The sequence below is a fragment of the Panicum virgatum genome, chromosome 6N, assembly GCF_016808335.1.
Source record: "Panicum virgatum strain AP13 chromosome 6N, P.virgatum_v5, whole genome shotgun sequence".
NCBI classification, from domain to species: Eukaryota; Viridiplantae; Streptophyta; class Magnoliopsida; order Poales; family Poaceae; genus Panicum; species Panicum virgatum.
Genome location: NC_053150.1, coordinates 21,077,169 through 21,092,994, shown reverse-complemented (window position 1 = coordinate 21,092,994; position 15,826 = coordinate 21,077,169). Strand labels below are relative to the sequence as shown.

Genomic DNA, 15,826 nt, shown 5'->3' with positions numbered 1-15,826 from the left:
GTTTAGTTATTTATTACGCTCGTTAGGCCCAATTATGTGTAGGATGTTTCGATCTAGCAGTGAAGCTTTTACCGTCGTGGATTAGATTAGCTAGATTTAATTGAAGCAGTTTTTGCAGTTATTTGTTTTATTCATTACCATCTGGATATGCAGATCCAATCTAACACCGGGACTCGATCGGCTCTTTAAAGCCGATGCAAGAGTCGTCCCGGGGAGCTGACCACGGCTCGGACTAATGTTTACACGTGTCTGTGCTTGTAGGCAAATCATCAAAGGCACGTTCGCACCCTCCTGATCAGGTGGCACGCCCTGCGTCTTAGAAAGTCGCGGCGTGTGCTAGGATTGCGGGCCGTTGACGAGGGAGCAGTGCCTGCCAGCGCCCCGGCAACCTCCCGGCTCTTCGTGTTGCCTGTCGCTACTCGCCGGTGGGTTTTGACCGACAACACATTCTGGCACGCCCAGTGGGACACTCATCAGCAACAACGTCCACCACCGGAATGACTGGACCTCAGAGACAAGCGCCAATCACCAGCCCTATCACGTATGAAGAGCTGACCCCCGAGCACAAGTAGAAATACGATGAGGTCAAAGCTCAGTTCGAAGCCGATCTCATCGGCTCTTTCGAGAGAACCCGCAACCACAGCATTAGGTGGAAGGGTTCTCACCCGAAGGCGCTCTCGACAATGTTGACTTGTCCGTACCATCAGAGGAGCGCACCAGAGCCCTGCGCCAGGAGATGAACTACATGGTGGCTCACACGCTTCATCGGCACTCAGAAAGCTTTGTGAATGAGCTCGAGCGTGTGGCACATCGTGTCATCCAGGAGGTGATCAAGAACCAGTACTCCCCATCAGGACCAATCCTGGGGAGTCACAGGGGAGAGGACTCACTTCAGTCTAGGCCGCCAATACCGTATTCGCTCACAAATCCAGGTCCGCAGGCTTCGCCGGTCTACGTCGTCTACAAGATCGACGGTGATCCCGGGGAGGGCCAGTTCCTGAACGAACCACCTAAGGAGATCCCGCACGTCTAAACGTGCGTGTACATACCTAACAGCGTCAGTCCAACGCGCGCGGGACATCTGGTGGGTACAGGAGCTTCAGGGGCAGATGCGGAGAAACAGGCATGGCTGGCAAAGTACGCTACCGGGCCGAGTGATGAGCCCTCGGCCCCAGAAATTCTTAGTGTGGATCAGATCAGCGCAATACTAAGGGATCAGTTCGGCATTCTACCCAAGAGAAAGGCGATCGGCTATTCGAAGCCGTACCCAAGCGAATACGACTTGATCCCGTTACCACCCAAGTATCGGCTCCCGGAGTTCACCAAGTTCAGCGGGTCAGAAGGGGCCAGCTCCATCGAGCATGTGAGCCGATACCTAACTCAGCTTGGGATGATTTCGGTATCGGATCCTCTGAGGGTCCGGTTCTTCTGTCAGTCTCTCACGGGCTCAGCCTTTGGATGGTACACATCATTGGCCCCAGATTCGATCCGCACTTGGAGGCAGCTGGAAGATCAGTTCCACACCCAGTATCACTTAGAAGCTGCTGAAGCCGGGATTGCCGACCTCGCCCAAGTCAAGAAGAAGCGAGGGGAAAGTGTGTCGGAGTACATGCAGCACTTCAGAGAGGTTAAGAATCGATGCTACTCATCACGCATCACAGAAAAGGAGGCAGTCGATTTGGCAGTTCTGGGGCTCGCTAAGCCGATCAAGGATCTGGCTTTTCAGTTGGAATTCACCTCTCTGGCGCACATGGTACAGAAGCTCATGACGTATGAACACTATCACTCTAAGCTGTACCAGGAAAAATTCAAGCGCCATGTGAATATGGCCCAAGCAGATGATTCTAATGATTCTAGCGTGGAACAAGAAGTGGTTGTGGCAGAGTGGACCCAGGGGGCAAACCCCGTCCCGTGCAAGTGGGTCAAACAGGAGGGGCTTGTGAAGGGCTTTGATTTTGACGTGGCCAAGGCAGAGCAGATATTCGACTTACTGCTCAAGGAAAAGCAGTTGAAGCTCCCAGAGAATCACAAGCTGCCAACGACGCAAGAGCTGCAGGGGAGGCTGTACTTGTTGTCGGTCGAAACCCACCGGCGAGTAGCGACGGGCAACACGAAGAGCCGGGAGGTCGCCGGGGCACTGGCAGGCACAGCTCCCTCGTCGACGGCCCGCAATTCCGTCACGCGCCCGGAGATTCTGTGGAAAGCCGGGCGTGCCACCTGACCTATACCCGATCAGGAGGGTGCGAACGTGCTCCAAACAGTTTCCTGCATACAAAGACACGTGTAAACGTAAGTCCGAGCCGTGGTCGGCTCCCCGGGACGACTCTTGCATCGGCTTTAAAGAGCCGATCGAGTCCCGGTGTCAGATTGGATCTGTATCTATCCAAATATTGATGAATAAAGCAAATAACTATAAAGCTGCTTCAATTAAATCTAATTAATCTAATCCACGATGGTAAAAGCCTCACTGCTAGATCGGAACATCCTTCACGTGACTAGGCCTAATGAACATAACAGACAACTAAACCATAACCCAAAACAGAGGCCTAAGAACTAGCAAGAGCTGATTCCCGGAACAATCCCTATCAAGGCTAAGATAAAGCATCTACTACACCACCGGATCATCCAATCCGTTTGCAAGGCCTAACCTAGCAGATATTACGCAAACTCTTAAGATAAGAGCAAACCATAACAGATTAGATCTACTAGACATAAAAGAAGCAGGGTGTTGCCTCTGTGCAACTAATTCTATGCGACAAGAACTAGCATAAGATTGAAAACGCGACTGCACAGAGACAACATGATATTCGTAGATGATAAGCAACGAAGCACAATAGATCTGCTAAAAGCCATGCTACGAACATCAAGATAACTAGCATTACTCGCCATAAAAAATGCTTCAGTACGAGTAATACCAAGGTAAAAGCAAGAACAACGCTGCCCTGATCGCAAGAAGCGATCAGGGCAGCATGGCGCTTACTTGGATGAAACCCTAGGATTAAGGGTGGCGATGCGCCGAGAGTTGTTGTTTGCGAGACGTGATGACGCTCTCTTCTTCATGAATAACATAGGGTACATATTTATAGTCCGGAGACTTGGGAAACAATCTAAACTAATCTTGTCCCGATCGGACTCTATCTCTAATCTTAAACTAAATCTAAGGATACATGGCCCATGTGGCCCAGATGCCCACGTAGGAGCCGATTTACAAGTCTTCTTCAATCTTCTGCTTTAAGCCTATCTTGCTTTCGGCCCATAAATTAATCCTATTAATTTATGGCGATAACAGTACTGCAAGTGGCACCACTCGTTCACCCATGCCACGAATGACTTCAAGGAGCTGCGTCGGCAGATCCAATCGGCTATCGAGCAAGGCCGATTAATTCTGGCCCAACACACGATGAAGGTGGACAGTGAACCATTCCCACAAGCTAATGTGGTGGAGCTGTCGGATTCTAGACCTGAGGGCCAGAACTTGGCATTCCAGATTAACATGGCGGGACCCATGCGCCGCCGTGACGAGCAGAGGAAAGAGGCCGCTTCTGGCAAACGGCCCTATGATTAAGACGAGCCGGAGCAGCAACATGTTACTGAAGAACAAGTGTGTCACATCCGCAATCAACTCCCAGCTTCCAATCGGCTTCGGGAGAAATACTAGTATCAGTACAAGTTGCGCCGCCGATATGAATCGGAAGAGGAGTATGAGCACCGCACAGGGAGGACGCTGGGGAGGTGCCAGGCTATACGCGACCACTAGCATAGCCCGTTCTTCAGGTACTGTTGGAATTCCAGCATGAGCCGATTGCCTACTATCGATGATTGCTTGGAGTGCAGGCCTCGGGGACGCCAGCCAGGCGAGACGTCGGTGTTCCAGCGCTTGGGGCCCAAAGCACGTCACGACGACCATATTGAGCGGCCATCCAGGGATGATCTTGAGCTAGAAGGGGAAGATAAGTATCATCGTCCTCGATGGTGTCCTGGTGGGCTCAGCCGCTCACAGAAGCGAAGAGTGCAGCGCCTACGCAATCTCAAGGAGGCAGAAGCAAGGTACCTTGACGTCCTGAGGAAAGCGCGTCCGGATCTCGCGGAGCAAGTCAGGCACCCGCAAAGGGTGGAAAGGCGCCCTCCAAGGAGGGAGTGGTGCCCCAAGCAGCCAAGAGCCGATGAAAAGCCATCGGCTGATGTGAATATGGTGTTCGTGCTCCCATCGGAGTTTCGGGCGCCCCAACCGGAGGAATCGGCCGTCGCGCAGCTGGATCTTGGCCCACAGCCGATCATCTTCGAGAAGCCCAAGGAGAAAAGCTACAAGCACCTGAAGGGATTATATCTCAAGGGCCTCATCGATGGCAAGCCTGTGAACAGGATGTTGGTCGACACTGGCGCCGCGGTCAATCTAATGCCGTACTCAATACTGCGCCGATTGGGGCGTTCTGCTGCTGATCTTATCAAGACCAACGTGATGCTCAATTTTGTCTTGTACAGCTTTATCTAATGAACTTCTAATTTTCTTTGTAAATTTTAGTTTGCTATACTATAAACAGGTGTAATTAGTAGAAAATCTTAGAAAATTCAGGGCACATTGTATATAAGATGTATATGATGTAAATTTTAGAAATTTTGTCCATGTATGCGTTGTGCGGCTTTATCGAAGGTGCACTTGTAATTTTTTTATACATTATTAATTAGTACAAAATTGCATATCAAACATATGTAGATTCACATAGGAAACGAAATGGAACCCTTTCACCGTGATGATGACGAGGCCTTTCTTGCGGACATAATTGGTACGGGCACTCACCACAACGAAGAGGATGCTGCCGATGACGATGGCAGCCAATACCTTAACGATACTGGCGATGGCGATGATAACCAGACAGAACAAACGACTGTGCAAGATGATAGCGCAGAGGTATATACAATTCGTGCTTATATATATAAACATACGCATTAATTCTGTATGTAAGTATAATGCATACTAAATATATATTTTTTAGGCATCCGGATCGACTAGGAAACCAAAACGGAAACGAGGGTCGAAGAAAATCATGGAGAGGCACACTATTATCACTTCATTGCATCCTGACGATGAACCAAAGTCTCCGAAGGGTGTGAAGACGACGGTGGTGAATCAATGTGGATGTTATGTCAGGGACCACATTCCCATTAGCTTCAAGCTATGGAAGAAAAGTAAAGCCACAGATATCGATGCTGATGTCGTTCCCGAGACCGAGAAAGAAATGTTATGGGCAGATGTCAAATGGCACTTCACCTTTCCGGAGGACAAAGAACAGCTGTTTAAGGATTGGGTCATGAAGAAGATGTCTATTGCTTTTCAGACGTTCAAGAAAAATTTGAACAAAGATTATGTTAAAAAGGGACTCACGCCGGACTTCGAGAAAAACTTAAAGAATCAACGTCCTTATTGGGAGGCATTTGTGCAGTACAAGTCGTCCGAGGATAGCGAGAAGAAGACAGCCCAAGCCAAGGAGAATGCGAGAAAAAAGAAGCACTTCCATCATCTTGGGCAAGGAGGATATGCGTCGGCGATTCCGAAATGGCACAAGATGGAAGATGATCTCATTGCCAGAGGAATCGTACCGGCGACTTTCAACTGGCCGTTGCGAGCAAAACATTACTTATACGCTCATGGAGGCTCATTGAATATGGAAGATGGGTCATTCGTCACTAGCGATGCCATAAGGGAAGCGGCCGACAGGCTCGATGTGGCACTAAAGGCCATGTCCGAAGGCAGCTTCAAGTCAGACAGAGAGAAACAAGAGCTGACGTATGCTCTTGGCACACTGGAACACACAGGACATGTGCGAGGCATGGGCGTAGTTCCATGGAAGCATGGCTTCAGTGGCGACATAGAGACGTATCGAAACCGACAGAGAAGAAAGGCTGAAGTAGCAGAGAAGGTGCGTGCCCTAGAAGAATGGGTTGCTTCGATCGAAGGTGCACTTACAGCTAGCCAACAGCAGCCACCAGAGGCCAGATCAACGGCTCAGCTGGAGACTAGCCCCGTCGGCTCGCAGCGTCGTAGCAGCGTCGCTTCAACGGAACACCCAGCCGCAGATCGAGAGGAAACGGTTTGCGGAACATTACCCCATGGATGACATCGCCGTGAGGACCCCCTGTGAGCTTCTATTTCCGCTAAGGAAAAAACTGAAAGTAGTCGCTCACGGGGTTGCTGAAGTCCCTGTTCAAGGCGGGACAATCCATGGCATGACGATTCTAGAAGGATATGCTAGAGTCATGGTTGACCGTGTCGAGAAAGGATGGTAAGACCTCGACCTCGAGATCCCAGGAGGCGATGGAGAAGAGGAACTAAGACAGACCCTCCACACTTGGATCTGTTGGAAAAAACAGTACATAAAAATTGCAGGAAGGGATCCTAGCCCGTCTCCGAGGTCACCGCCAGCTACTCAAGGGTCTCCGAGGCCTAGTGTTGATCCACTATCACCGCCCGTAGCCCAGGACCCCAGCATTAGTCCATCGCCGTCACCGGCCGCTTCCGGGGAGCCTAGTGTTAGTCCGCCTCCGCCATCTCCTCGCCCCTCAAAGAAGAAGAAATCTTCTTGGGTGCCGCCACCACCACCTCCAAGATATAAGAAGACACAAGAACGAAAGAAGAAAGAGAAGCCCGCGCCAGAGAAGTCAAGTTACGAAATGACTCCAGAGGAATTGGATGCTTGGTGCAAGAAGACGTGCGCAAGCAGTTGAAGCCAAAGAAGCCTCTGCCAAAGGAACCAGTAGATCCGGCAGCGAAGAAATTCTATCTATCCATGATGTGCCAACCAAAGCCTCCACTGATGTTGGACTACGACCGCTCGATTACAAAATCATGGGAGAAGAAGAGTAATCGGAGGTACAACCAAGTCCCCCAGCTCGGCGAACAACCCAAACAAAGCGTACTCCCTCTAGTAGTGCTTTCAAAAGAGGATGAAGCTACTGCTGAGTTTGTTAAGGAAACGAACCTCACAAAAGCTCAGCTCCTATGTCAGGAAAAAATCCCGGTTCACCAAGGGGCAGGAAGAAAGCCATTTGTACTGGGGGAACCTCTGATGTGGCCAGAGTTGATTGACACCCTACCAACAAGAATGCGTGAGTTACATCAGTGGTACTTGAAAGCATGTGTAGAGGGGTATATAATGCTAGCTGCTCGAATTAAACATACCCATTTCTATCGGGGAATGGATGACATTTGGATTGATTTTGACCTTTTTTGGTTTCTATTCCATCAAGACGCCCTAGACAAGCCCCTCGTCAGTGTATGGTCTATGTAAGTGTTTTCTGTCAATTGTATACTCTAGCTCTACTAAGTCGTTTAGATTTCTCATTCCCTCCTTTTATTTGTAATCGTGCAGGATGAAAATGCAAGAATGCCGGAAGAGTGAGATTTACAACGTTGGCTTTATAGATCCGAATGTTATACATGAGGAGTGTGTACGCCAATATCCTAATCAGACCGAGAATAATTTAGTCATGTCCTTGGAAGGGCAGCACGATCACACATTCATTCTGTTGCCGTACAACTTCAAGTGAGTCCTTTCACTTTTTGAGTCACTTCAACTAGCCAATAAATGTATATATCTAACATTTCTTGTATCCATATGTATGTATCAACAGTTTCCACCGAATCCTACTTGTGATCGAAATCGATCGGTCCCGAGTTACTGTATGGGACTCCTTGAATAATCCACCAGAATTATATCAAAATCTCGTAGACATCATGTAAAGGGCATGGTCTCGATTCCTCAAAACACAATCAGGAGTCGCGTCAACACCGACTGAGCTTGAATTCAACTATAACAAGCCGGTACGAATATCGCACATCTACTTTCATTTATTCAAACAGCATGAATATTTCATAACATGTATATATGTATATAGTATTTGAGACAAAAACAAGGAACCAACCTCTGCGGATACTACGTATGTGAGCACATGCACTTTTTTTGCAGAGATACCAAGAGGGTGACACAAGAAAACTTCGAAGTACGTATAACATTAGTAACAATTTCTTGTATCTAATTCCATGCAGGTACTAAATTAAACTATTGGTGTATATTTGTTGTTGACAGATTTGGAGACTGAAAGAGAACCTCATTGAACCGGAAAGAATCAGGGCAATTCAAGAAGCACTCTGTGGATTCCTGTTGGATGAGGTGATAAATCCAAAAGGTGAATTTCATTCCGATCCAAGGATAGATGTGGCTCGAGCTGATAAACTCAACAAACGCCGCAAGAATGATGCCGGTGCCGATGACGATGCAGATGATTAGAATTATGAGAATTCATACATGTAAATATTATTGTCTTTTATCCATGTATGTATATAATTTCTAATATTTCTTTTATCCATGTATGTATATAAATTTTTTTTATTTGCTTTGCTCCATATACAAATACGAATTCTAGATACAAGTACGAGTACGAATACACAAACCGCTACGAGTACGACTACTAATACTAATTAATTGAAATTGAAAGGAAAAGAGAAAAAATATAAAGCATCAAAAAGAAAAAAAATCGTTTAGTACTGGTTGGTATTACCAACCGGTACTAAACTGCTCGGCCTAGCTGCTGGCGTGGCCAGCAGTTTAGTACCGGTTGGTGTTACCAATCGGTACTAAACGGGCCGTTTAGTATCGGCCAGCTGACCGGTACTAAGTGCGCGTGCACTTAGTACCGGAGGAGCGGTACCGGTCGGGAAACCGATACAAACCAGGGGTTCCCGACCGGTACTAATGAGAGATTTTCTAGCAGTGCCGTCTTGGCAACCCCAGTCCCAGCCTGCACGCACAAATAAATGATGAACAAGGAAAAAATAGAAGGAAATGGGTAAATTAATAGAACTAGAACATTCGGCGCGCGATGGGCGCCCTATGCGCGCCCTACTGTTTGAACAGTCAAATGCAAAGAACCATAATAAGACGATAAAATATATTAAACAGTATGCATGGTATAAGATGAATTCAATATGAAAACACCACATCCAGTAGGAAGCACATCAACATATGAACATAGGTTGTGGCAAGCATATTATCAACATATTAACTATATGCATTTGTTTAATATTTAAATCGAATGTTGCTGAAAGAAACTCGTGTTCAAGTTACAAGCAGAGGGAGCAAGCATCATAGCTGCTTGTCCAGAACAGAGGCAAGTTCAGTTCGTAATGCTTGACAAACCCACTGCCCGATGTTTATCTCTCCAAAGAACATAGGTTAAAGGAACAAACACATCACACTTGACGATGCCTTTCCGAAAGATCCATACTCTACTCTGCTCAAGAATTCAAAAACAAAATTGAATCAGGATTGTTTAGGGGTTAATGAGATTGTTTGACATATGTGTAGGAAGTATAGCTAAGAATGTTACAGTGACATCACAATGAAGTTGCTATATAGGTCACGAAAATCTTCATAAGTTCAGATAACAAATCAGGAAGGGCCCAGCTTATGATCCTCCAATTCTAGTGTTTGCACTTCAGCATATAACTGTTTTATGTTGAAAAGTGAAATAATTGCACTTTACTTGAAGAAAGTAAATAACTATTCCAATGTAGCTCATCAATTGTTGACTCATTTAGTCAATTGAAATAAAATAACATTTCAACACGTACTTGAAGAGGAAATATGCCAAGGCAGCAATGATATGCTGAACATCTCAGATATTTTATAATTGCACACTGGTGTTGGAGTTAAGACTCTCTTCAAATATGTAACAATTAACAGTCATAAGATCCATTGCAATCACAAAATTAGATGATATAAAGTTTCCTACTTTAGAAAAGGATACCACAATTTGATCCAGTACAGCCAAGGGTAGTCAATATGTCTACTTTTATCTCATAACAGATATAGGCTGAAAGCTTTAGTATGATTAGAGTGAAGTAACCGATAACCAGTCTATTTCATTGACCTGTTCCATTAATGTTTTAAGTGAAGCCAGGTGATACCTAGGCTTAGTAGTCAGTTGTGCAGCCATCATCTTCATATCCAGTGCCTTCATCAAGGAGCAGCTTCCTGGCGATTTTCTTATTATGTGAGAGAGACCTAGATAGTTGAATTGTTATGTCGATATGAGGCTAGTTATTTATCATGCAATTGAAAAAAAGTAACTCTGTATTAGTGAGACCAACCTCTTAGTTGTGACATTTTTCTATCTTGGTTGAAGAATTACCAGCCACATCTTTACATGCACCAAAATTAGCATTAGATTGTAATATAGCACAGGAAAAACAAAATACAAGATCATGGTTCAGGCGTTCAGGAAACCAGTAAAGAAACACACCATTACTGATAGTGCAGAGAAAATAATAGTGTTGCCATTGGAGTTTGAGAATTAAATCCTAGGCTTCTGAGTGCAGATATCTTAGAATAAATTTCTTGAATTATTCCTGAACAAGATACCCAAGAGTGGAGGGGCTACCTGATTCTTTGGTCTCCAGTGAGAGCCACTCTGCACAATGAATTATTGCCTCCACGTCCTAAATAGTTGTATGGACAGAAATAAAATACCACTATAAAATAGAAACAAAATAAGATCATATTATGAATTGCTTTTTGATTAGTACTACCCACTGAAATGAGTGGGTAGACGGACTCAAAATACAGCCCCTCAGCAGATATTAAAATATATAAAAGAATAAGAAAGCAGAGAAACAGGTAACCTGAGATCCTTTCCTCCATTTATCCTTTGGAATAGCAGGAGACATGTTTTGATTATAACACTTCTCTGTCTTGTCAACGAAACTGCACATGAATTGGCTACATCTGAGAACAAATAATCGAAGTAGTTCATATTAAGAGAAAATTGGAAGGAACAAACTTATCTGTCTACGGAACCTTTAAGAGAAGCCATCAAATATATATGTAGCTGAAATTGTAGAGAGGAACATAGCTGCAGAACAAAAAGGACAAGTATTGAAATGTTAAAATAGAAGCTGCAAACTTCAAATAAGAAATCAAGACATAATTATATCAACATTGGAAAGCAAAACACGAATGTGATATGGAGACAGTAGCAAATATAATCAGACTGTAACTTCTGACTCTCTTTAAGCCCAGAGACCAAGCAGCACAATCAGAAGTGTTTAGAACTCATCAAGGAAAATAAATAAAGGATTCATAGAATTCCTTAGTGGTTGCAAACTTTCAACTATTTAAGGTACCATCACTTAGCAGATCCAGAAAAGGTAAACAGTATTGACAGCACAGGGGAAAAGGAATGCCTAAATGCATGACAGCATGACTAAAAAACTTCCAGGTCCCAGTCAAATTCAATTGTCAATTACCATTACCAAACATCTCTAAAAGGGTCAAAAGTTAATTACCAGCTGGCCCCAGCTTCTATCCCTTAACAAGCAAGCACTGTTACGACAAAGGTGAATTAACCTTGAAAAACAATAAAAATCCCAACATGGCAAAGCTTCAATTATGTACATGTGACTGCTTTATTCTAGACCGGACCAGTCTGTGAAATTTTATAAGCAGGGTAACTTTATTACAGCTCATCAATAGTCATGATTTTTACTTTATTATATGATCGGGCCGACTATAACTGACAGAATAGCGTAGGGCATACTCAAATCCAATGTTTGATAAAGAAAAGAAAATGTCACTGTGCAACCTACATTCCCACTTCTATTTCTCAAATCATAATCAGGAAACTCTTAAAATGTAATAGATTGGGGCAATAAAATATCATTAAGTTACCCACTCATAGGTTTCATCTAGTGATGGCGCTGGATACAGGGACGCGAAACTCGTAGTTGTTGAAGCCCTTGTAGATGTCATCCAGGTGCATGATGTAGGGCCTGAGAGCAAGGGAGCTCTTGAACAGTGCACGGACAACCAATCCAATCCACCACAACAACGCAAGAACAAAGGTGTCAGCGATCAATCAAACCATAGTCTCCGATGGGCCTCGAGCAGAAGCAGACTTACAGAGGGAGGTGAAGTCCTCCAAGTTGAAGGAGAGGGACTTGATGTTGGGCTTGCGCTCGACGGAGTTGTCCTTGTAGAACCAGTGTGCTACTCCAGCAGGAACAGGATCAAGTCCAATGGCTCCAGCTCCTCCTTACTCCTTGGGCACAATCAGCAGGAAGCGGCTGCAGAGCGATTCAGCTCGGATTGGTTTGGATTGATCTGAGTGAATCCCAGAAGAACTTGCAAGATGGCAGCATCGTCGTCGTCCTCCTCCTCAACCTCATCTTCGCACTCGCCCTCGTTGTCGTAGGATTGGAGGAGGGAGCCAGTGGTTTTCATGAAGGTGACCGTGACCTCGGTCTCACAGGCGCCGTCACCCTCGTCGTCAGAGGAAGAGGAGGGCAGGAGCTCGTCGGAGTGGTGCACGGCAGAGTGGGCAAGCCCCTACCGCTCCGTGTGCCCGCGGCGGGGCCGCACCGCCTCCTGGTTGCGAAGGGGGACGAGCGCCGCCTGTTCGAGCTGTCCGTACGCTCGCGCAGCGCGGCCAGCCTCGCCATGTCGGTGCTGTGCGTCCGGACGGCAGCCGCCGCCGGGGCCGGCCCGTGGCCAGGAGGAGAGCAGGAGTGGGCGGATCTGGATCCAGCTGAGCGGGCGCGGCGATGGAGAGTAGGAGCGACTCCCGCTACCTCGCACGCACGCCGGCAGCCCCGCGGGCACGCTTGCTCGTGCGCCGCCCGGCCATGCGCCTGACCTCGCCAGCGCGGCGGAGGAGGGGCTGCCGAGCGCACAGCGGAGGCGGCGTTGTGGAGGAAGGGCCGAGCGCGCGGGCCCATGGCTCGCGCGGGCCCGTGGCTCGTGGCCCGGTTGTGCGGCGGAGGAGGCCCTGTGCCGCGGCAGAGGAGGGGGGTGTCGAGAGTGGGGGGGCGCAGCTCCGGCGGAGGAGGAAGAGCGCGGTGGCGGGGAGCCGGGGAGGAGAGGAAGGGAGGTGGCGGCGGGCAGGAGCGGAGAGCCAGGAGGAGAGGAGGGGGTTAGGGTTCCGCTGTGCGGGAGGGGCCAAATGAAAAATGGCTCGCGGGTGTTTTTTGTAAAGATAGCAGGAGTATCGATTTTTCTCTTTTTCTCATCGAAATAAGCATTAGTTTGGGGGTTTATATGGAAAATAAATGAATCTGAGTACTGTACCATCACGATGAGCTGGGTTTTGTTGTGATTTTGAGAAAATTGAAGGGCTTTTCTGTAAAAATGCCGGAGCTCGTGGGGAGCTGACACGCATTCCGTTTTTCCGGTCGCACGCGGAGAGAGGAGCGCAGGGGAGGAGGTTTTAACCATTGCGATGAAGAAGCTATAGATGGAACCAATGCAAGCAAAGCCATACTAGTTGTTGTTTCTCAGTTTCCAACTCTGGGATAGCTCGATTTCCATCCCACAGCATCTCCCTTTCAAAATGCCTAGTCATGTCAAGGGTGGGATGGTTTGGATTCAAGTTGACTGCATTCTTTATGGCATCCTCTGCAGCCTTCACCTCCCAAAGAAAAGCAGAGTGACAGTTGATTGCAACATCTATAGCCTTAAGAGAGGTGAGATTCTGAAAGCCATGGTTGAAGCAGGCAAGAACAGTCTTCGTTTCCTTGAGACGAAAACTGAGCGAAAGAACTTGAAGCCTCTGCATGGCACCTCGTTTGAACACCAGCACCATTGCACTGCTTGCGAACTTGAACTTCACTAGGCACCGGAAAGCTGGCTCTCCGGTACTACTGGTGATCATTAGCTTTTCTCTTGTGGCTTCTGCCACGTGCAAATCAAGGGAATAAAGTGTGGGCAAATCCCTGAGAACTTCAAGATCCTCCTGCGACAGTTTGGAAACCATGATGGATAGGTCAGAGAGTTTCAGAAGCGATGAATTAATCCATCTTGGTAGTGTAGAGAATGGATTGATGACTTGTGCAAATTGTTCGAATGTATTCTCATGGTATCCAGAGACACATGCCAAAAATCGCCTGAGGAGTCTAAGTGGTGAGAAACCTGCTGCTGACATAAAATCCAGGGACACACATGAAGTAAAAATAGTGAGTGTTTGGAGCTTCTTCAGATTGCATAGACATCCAAGCACCCTAAGCTTGGATAGATTGCCCAGCTCTGTCAAAAGGTATGGATACTTGCTGATATCAATTTCAGACAGCTCTTCAAGAGATTTCATATTCCCAATCCCATCGGGGAGCTTTGTTTGCGTGTTAACATGAAGGCACCTAAGCTGTCTTAGCTTAACCACTGTTGATGGCAGTTCCTTTACTATGGCCTGTTCCAGGTCCAGTGTCTGCAAAAATTGCAAATTTCCAGTTTCGGCTGGAAGCTCAATATAATGTGTAGAACTAAGCCTCAGATACCTCAAGTGAGGCAAGCTGCCAATACCCTTAATGTTATAGCTACAGCAGTCTTTCAATTCGAGGACATGTAAGAGTTGAAAATTAGAAAGGGGCAGGTTCAAATCTGTAGCTCTGCAAAATACAGTAAGTGACCTCACATGGGACAATCCTTCCTTGGTCGCATGATGTACTATGGCATGCTTCTCCATGTTGCCTTGGAGGGATAACCGACGGATCTTGCTTGGTATAGATGCGGGTTTCATAGTAGTACTATTTATTATTGTAACAAAGTTCTCTTCGATTGACAAGGAAGTGATAAACTCGAGTACCATGTCATGCACCCGACAATCTTGCCACCTACCATGGGTGCCAACATGCATAGGTTGTATCAAGCTTCTATTAATCAGCTCCTTAAAGTAACTCTCTGCTAGTTCATACAGGTTGATATCATGTTTTGCATGGACAAAACCTTCAGCTATCCACCTCCGTATCAAGTCATCTCTTTCAATTATATGATCCTCTGGAAATATACTTAGATACAATAGGCAAGTCTTCAGCTGGGAAGGCAGGTCACAGTAACTAAGAGATAGTATGCCCCGCATGTCCTTCATATCACGGTTGTCTTCAAGTCCGGTTTGAATAGAGTTGCATAAGCTGTACAATCGGTCATCTACCTGTGCCCAGTTGTTAGCAAACAGACTTGTAACAGTAACAATCGCTAATGGTAGGCCCCCACATCTTCTTAAGGTTTTCTGAATCATGTCCTTAAGTTCAGGAGGGAGTATGCCTTGTCGGCAAACTTTGTGATAGAATAGCCTTTCAGAGTCAGCTAAAGAGAGAGGCTGCAGTTCATATATTCTGCCATCAACTTGATCAGAGGAGCAACAAATTTCAGCAACACCCATGATGCGAGTTGTTGTGATTATTTTACTACTAAGGTTGTTCTCAATCAGGGCACACTTGATATGCTTCCAGGCTGATTCATCCCATAAATCATCAATAACAATGAAGTACCTAGCATATTTTGAGTAGAAGCATATTAGAAGCATATTCATCCCATAAATCATCAATAACGACACTGTACGTTGACATCTCAAAGAAATTAGGATAACTGAGTAGACTCTATATATGGTAAAATAATGTTACAAGTAGTCTCCCATGTCAATACTAAGGGCTACGAATTCCCACAGTAATTAATCGAACAAAAGAAACGCGTACCTACACTGTATAACTGAGGGATCTGGGTTATTAATCACCATATGTTAGTAACATATTTCAATTGACATCAACTGAAAACGTTTCTTTAACAGGTACGCATGATGAGTGAATAACTATCACTACTGGAAACCATCAAAATGCCGAGTGCCAGAACGCGGGCACTCAGCAAAGAGGCCGTTTGCCGAGTGCCTAGCCTTAGGTACTCGGAAAAGACAAGGCACACGGCAGATATTGTCTCTGCCGAGTGCCCGCCGTCATTAAAGACACGGCACTCGGCATAACTGATCTTTGCCGAGTGCTAGTGGGCCC

The 15,826-nt window shown here is 46.3% G+C and overlaps 2 protein-coding genes across 28 annotated transcripts in view; both read right to left on the bottom strand.

The window, feature by feature from the left end:
- Positions 1 to 15,826, bottom strand: part of LOC120678794 (disease resistance protein RGA5-like) — a 71,877-nt gene that overhangs the window by 34,952 nt on the left and 21,099 nt on the right. For both annotated transcript variants that reach the window (XR_005676779.1, XM_039960168.1), the window contains exons 2-3: positions 13,312 to 15,313; positions 8,775 to 8,796 (exon numbers count right to left, since the gene is read on the bottom strand). Coding sequence is in view for 1 of the 2 variants with exons in the window: in XM_039960168.1 (XP_039816102.1) it covers positions 8,775 to 8,796; positions 13,312 to 15,313 (2,024 nt within the window). In the remaining variant the exon portion in view is untranslated. The remainder of the gene's footprint in view (positions 1 to 8,774; positions 8,797 to 13,311; positions 15,314 to 15,826) is intronic.
- Positions 9,036 to 12,915, bottom strand: LOC120678795. Of its 26 annotated transcripts, none has more exons than XR_005676796.1 (8): positions 11,955 to 12,898; positions 11,724 to 11,824; positions 10,854 to 10,908; positions 10,679 to 10,781; positions 10,438 to 10,528; positions 10,148 to 10,197; positions 9,629 to 10,061; positions 9,044 to 9,503 (listed from the first exon to the last, which is right to left on the bottom strand). XR_005676796.1 is itself a non-coding variant. In XM_039960170.1 (6 exons), exons 1-6 carry the CDS (start codon positions 11,738 to 11,740, stop codon positions 9,231 to 9,233), a joined length of 312 nt encoding a protein of 103 aa, XP_039816104.1. In that variant the 5' UTR covers positions 11,741 to 11,948; the 3' UTR covers positions 9,036 to 9,230. The 26 variants fall into 26 exon arrangements, 2 of the variants coding, with proteins under 2 accessions (XP_039816104.1, XP_039816103.1); XR_005676795.1 differs by having other exon boundaries at positions 11,917 to 12,897; XR_005676789.1 differs by having other exon boundaries at positions 11,724 to 11,841; positions 11,955 to 12,896.

Coding starts and splice junctions, on each gene's coding strand:
- LOC120678795 (XM_039960169.1), bottom strand. Junction 10,496..10,678: donor AATGGAGGAAAGGATCTCAG/GTTACCTGTTTC, acceptor ACAACTATTTAG/GACGTGGAGGCAATAATTCA. Junction 10,062..10,437: donor ACTGGAGACCAAAGAATCAG/GTAGCCCCTCCA, acceptor TCAACTATCTAG/GTCTCTCTCACATAATAAGA.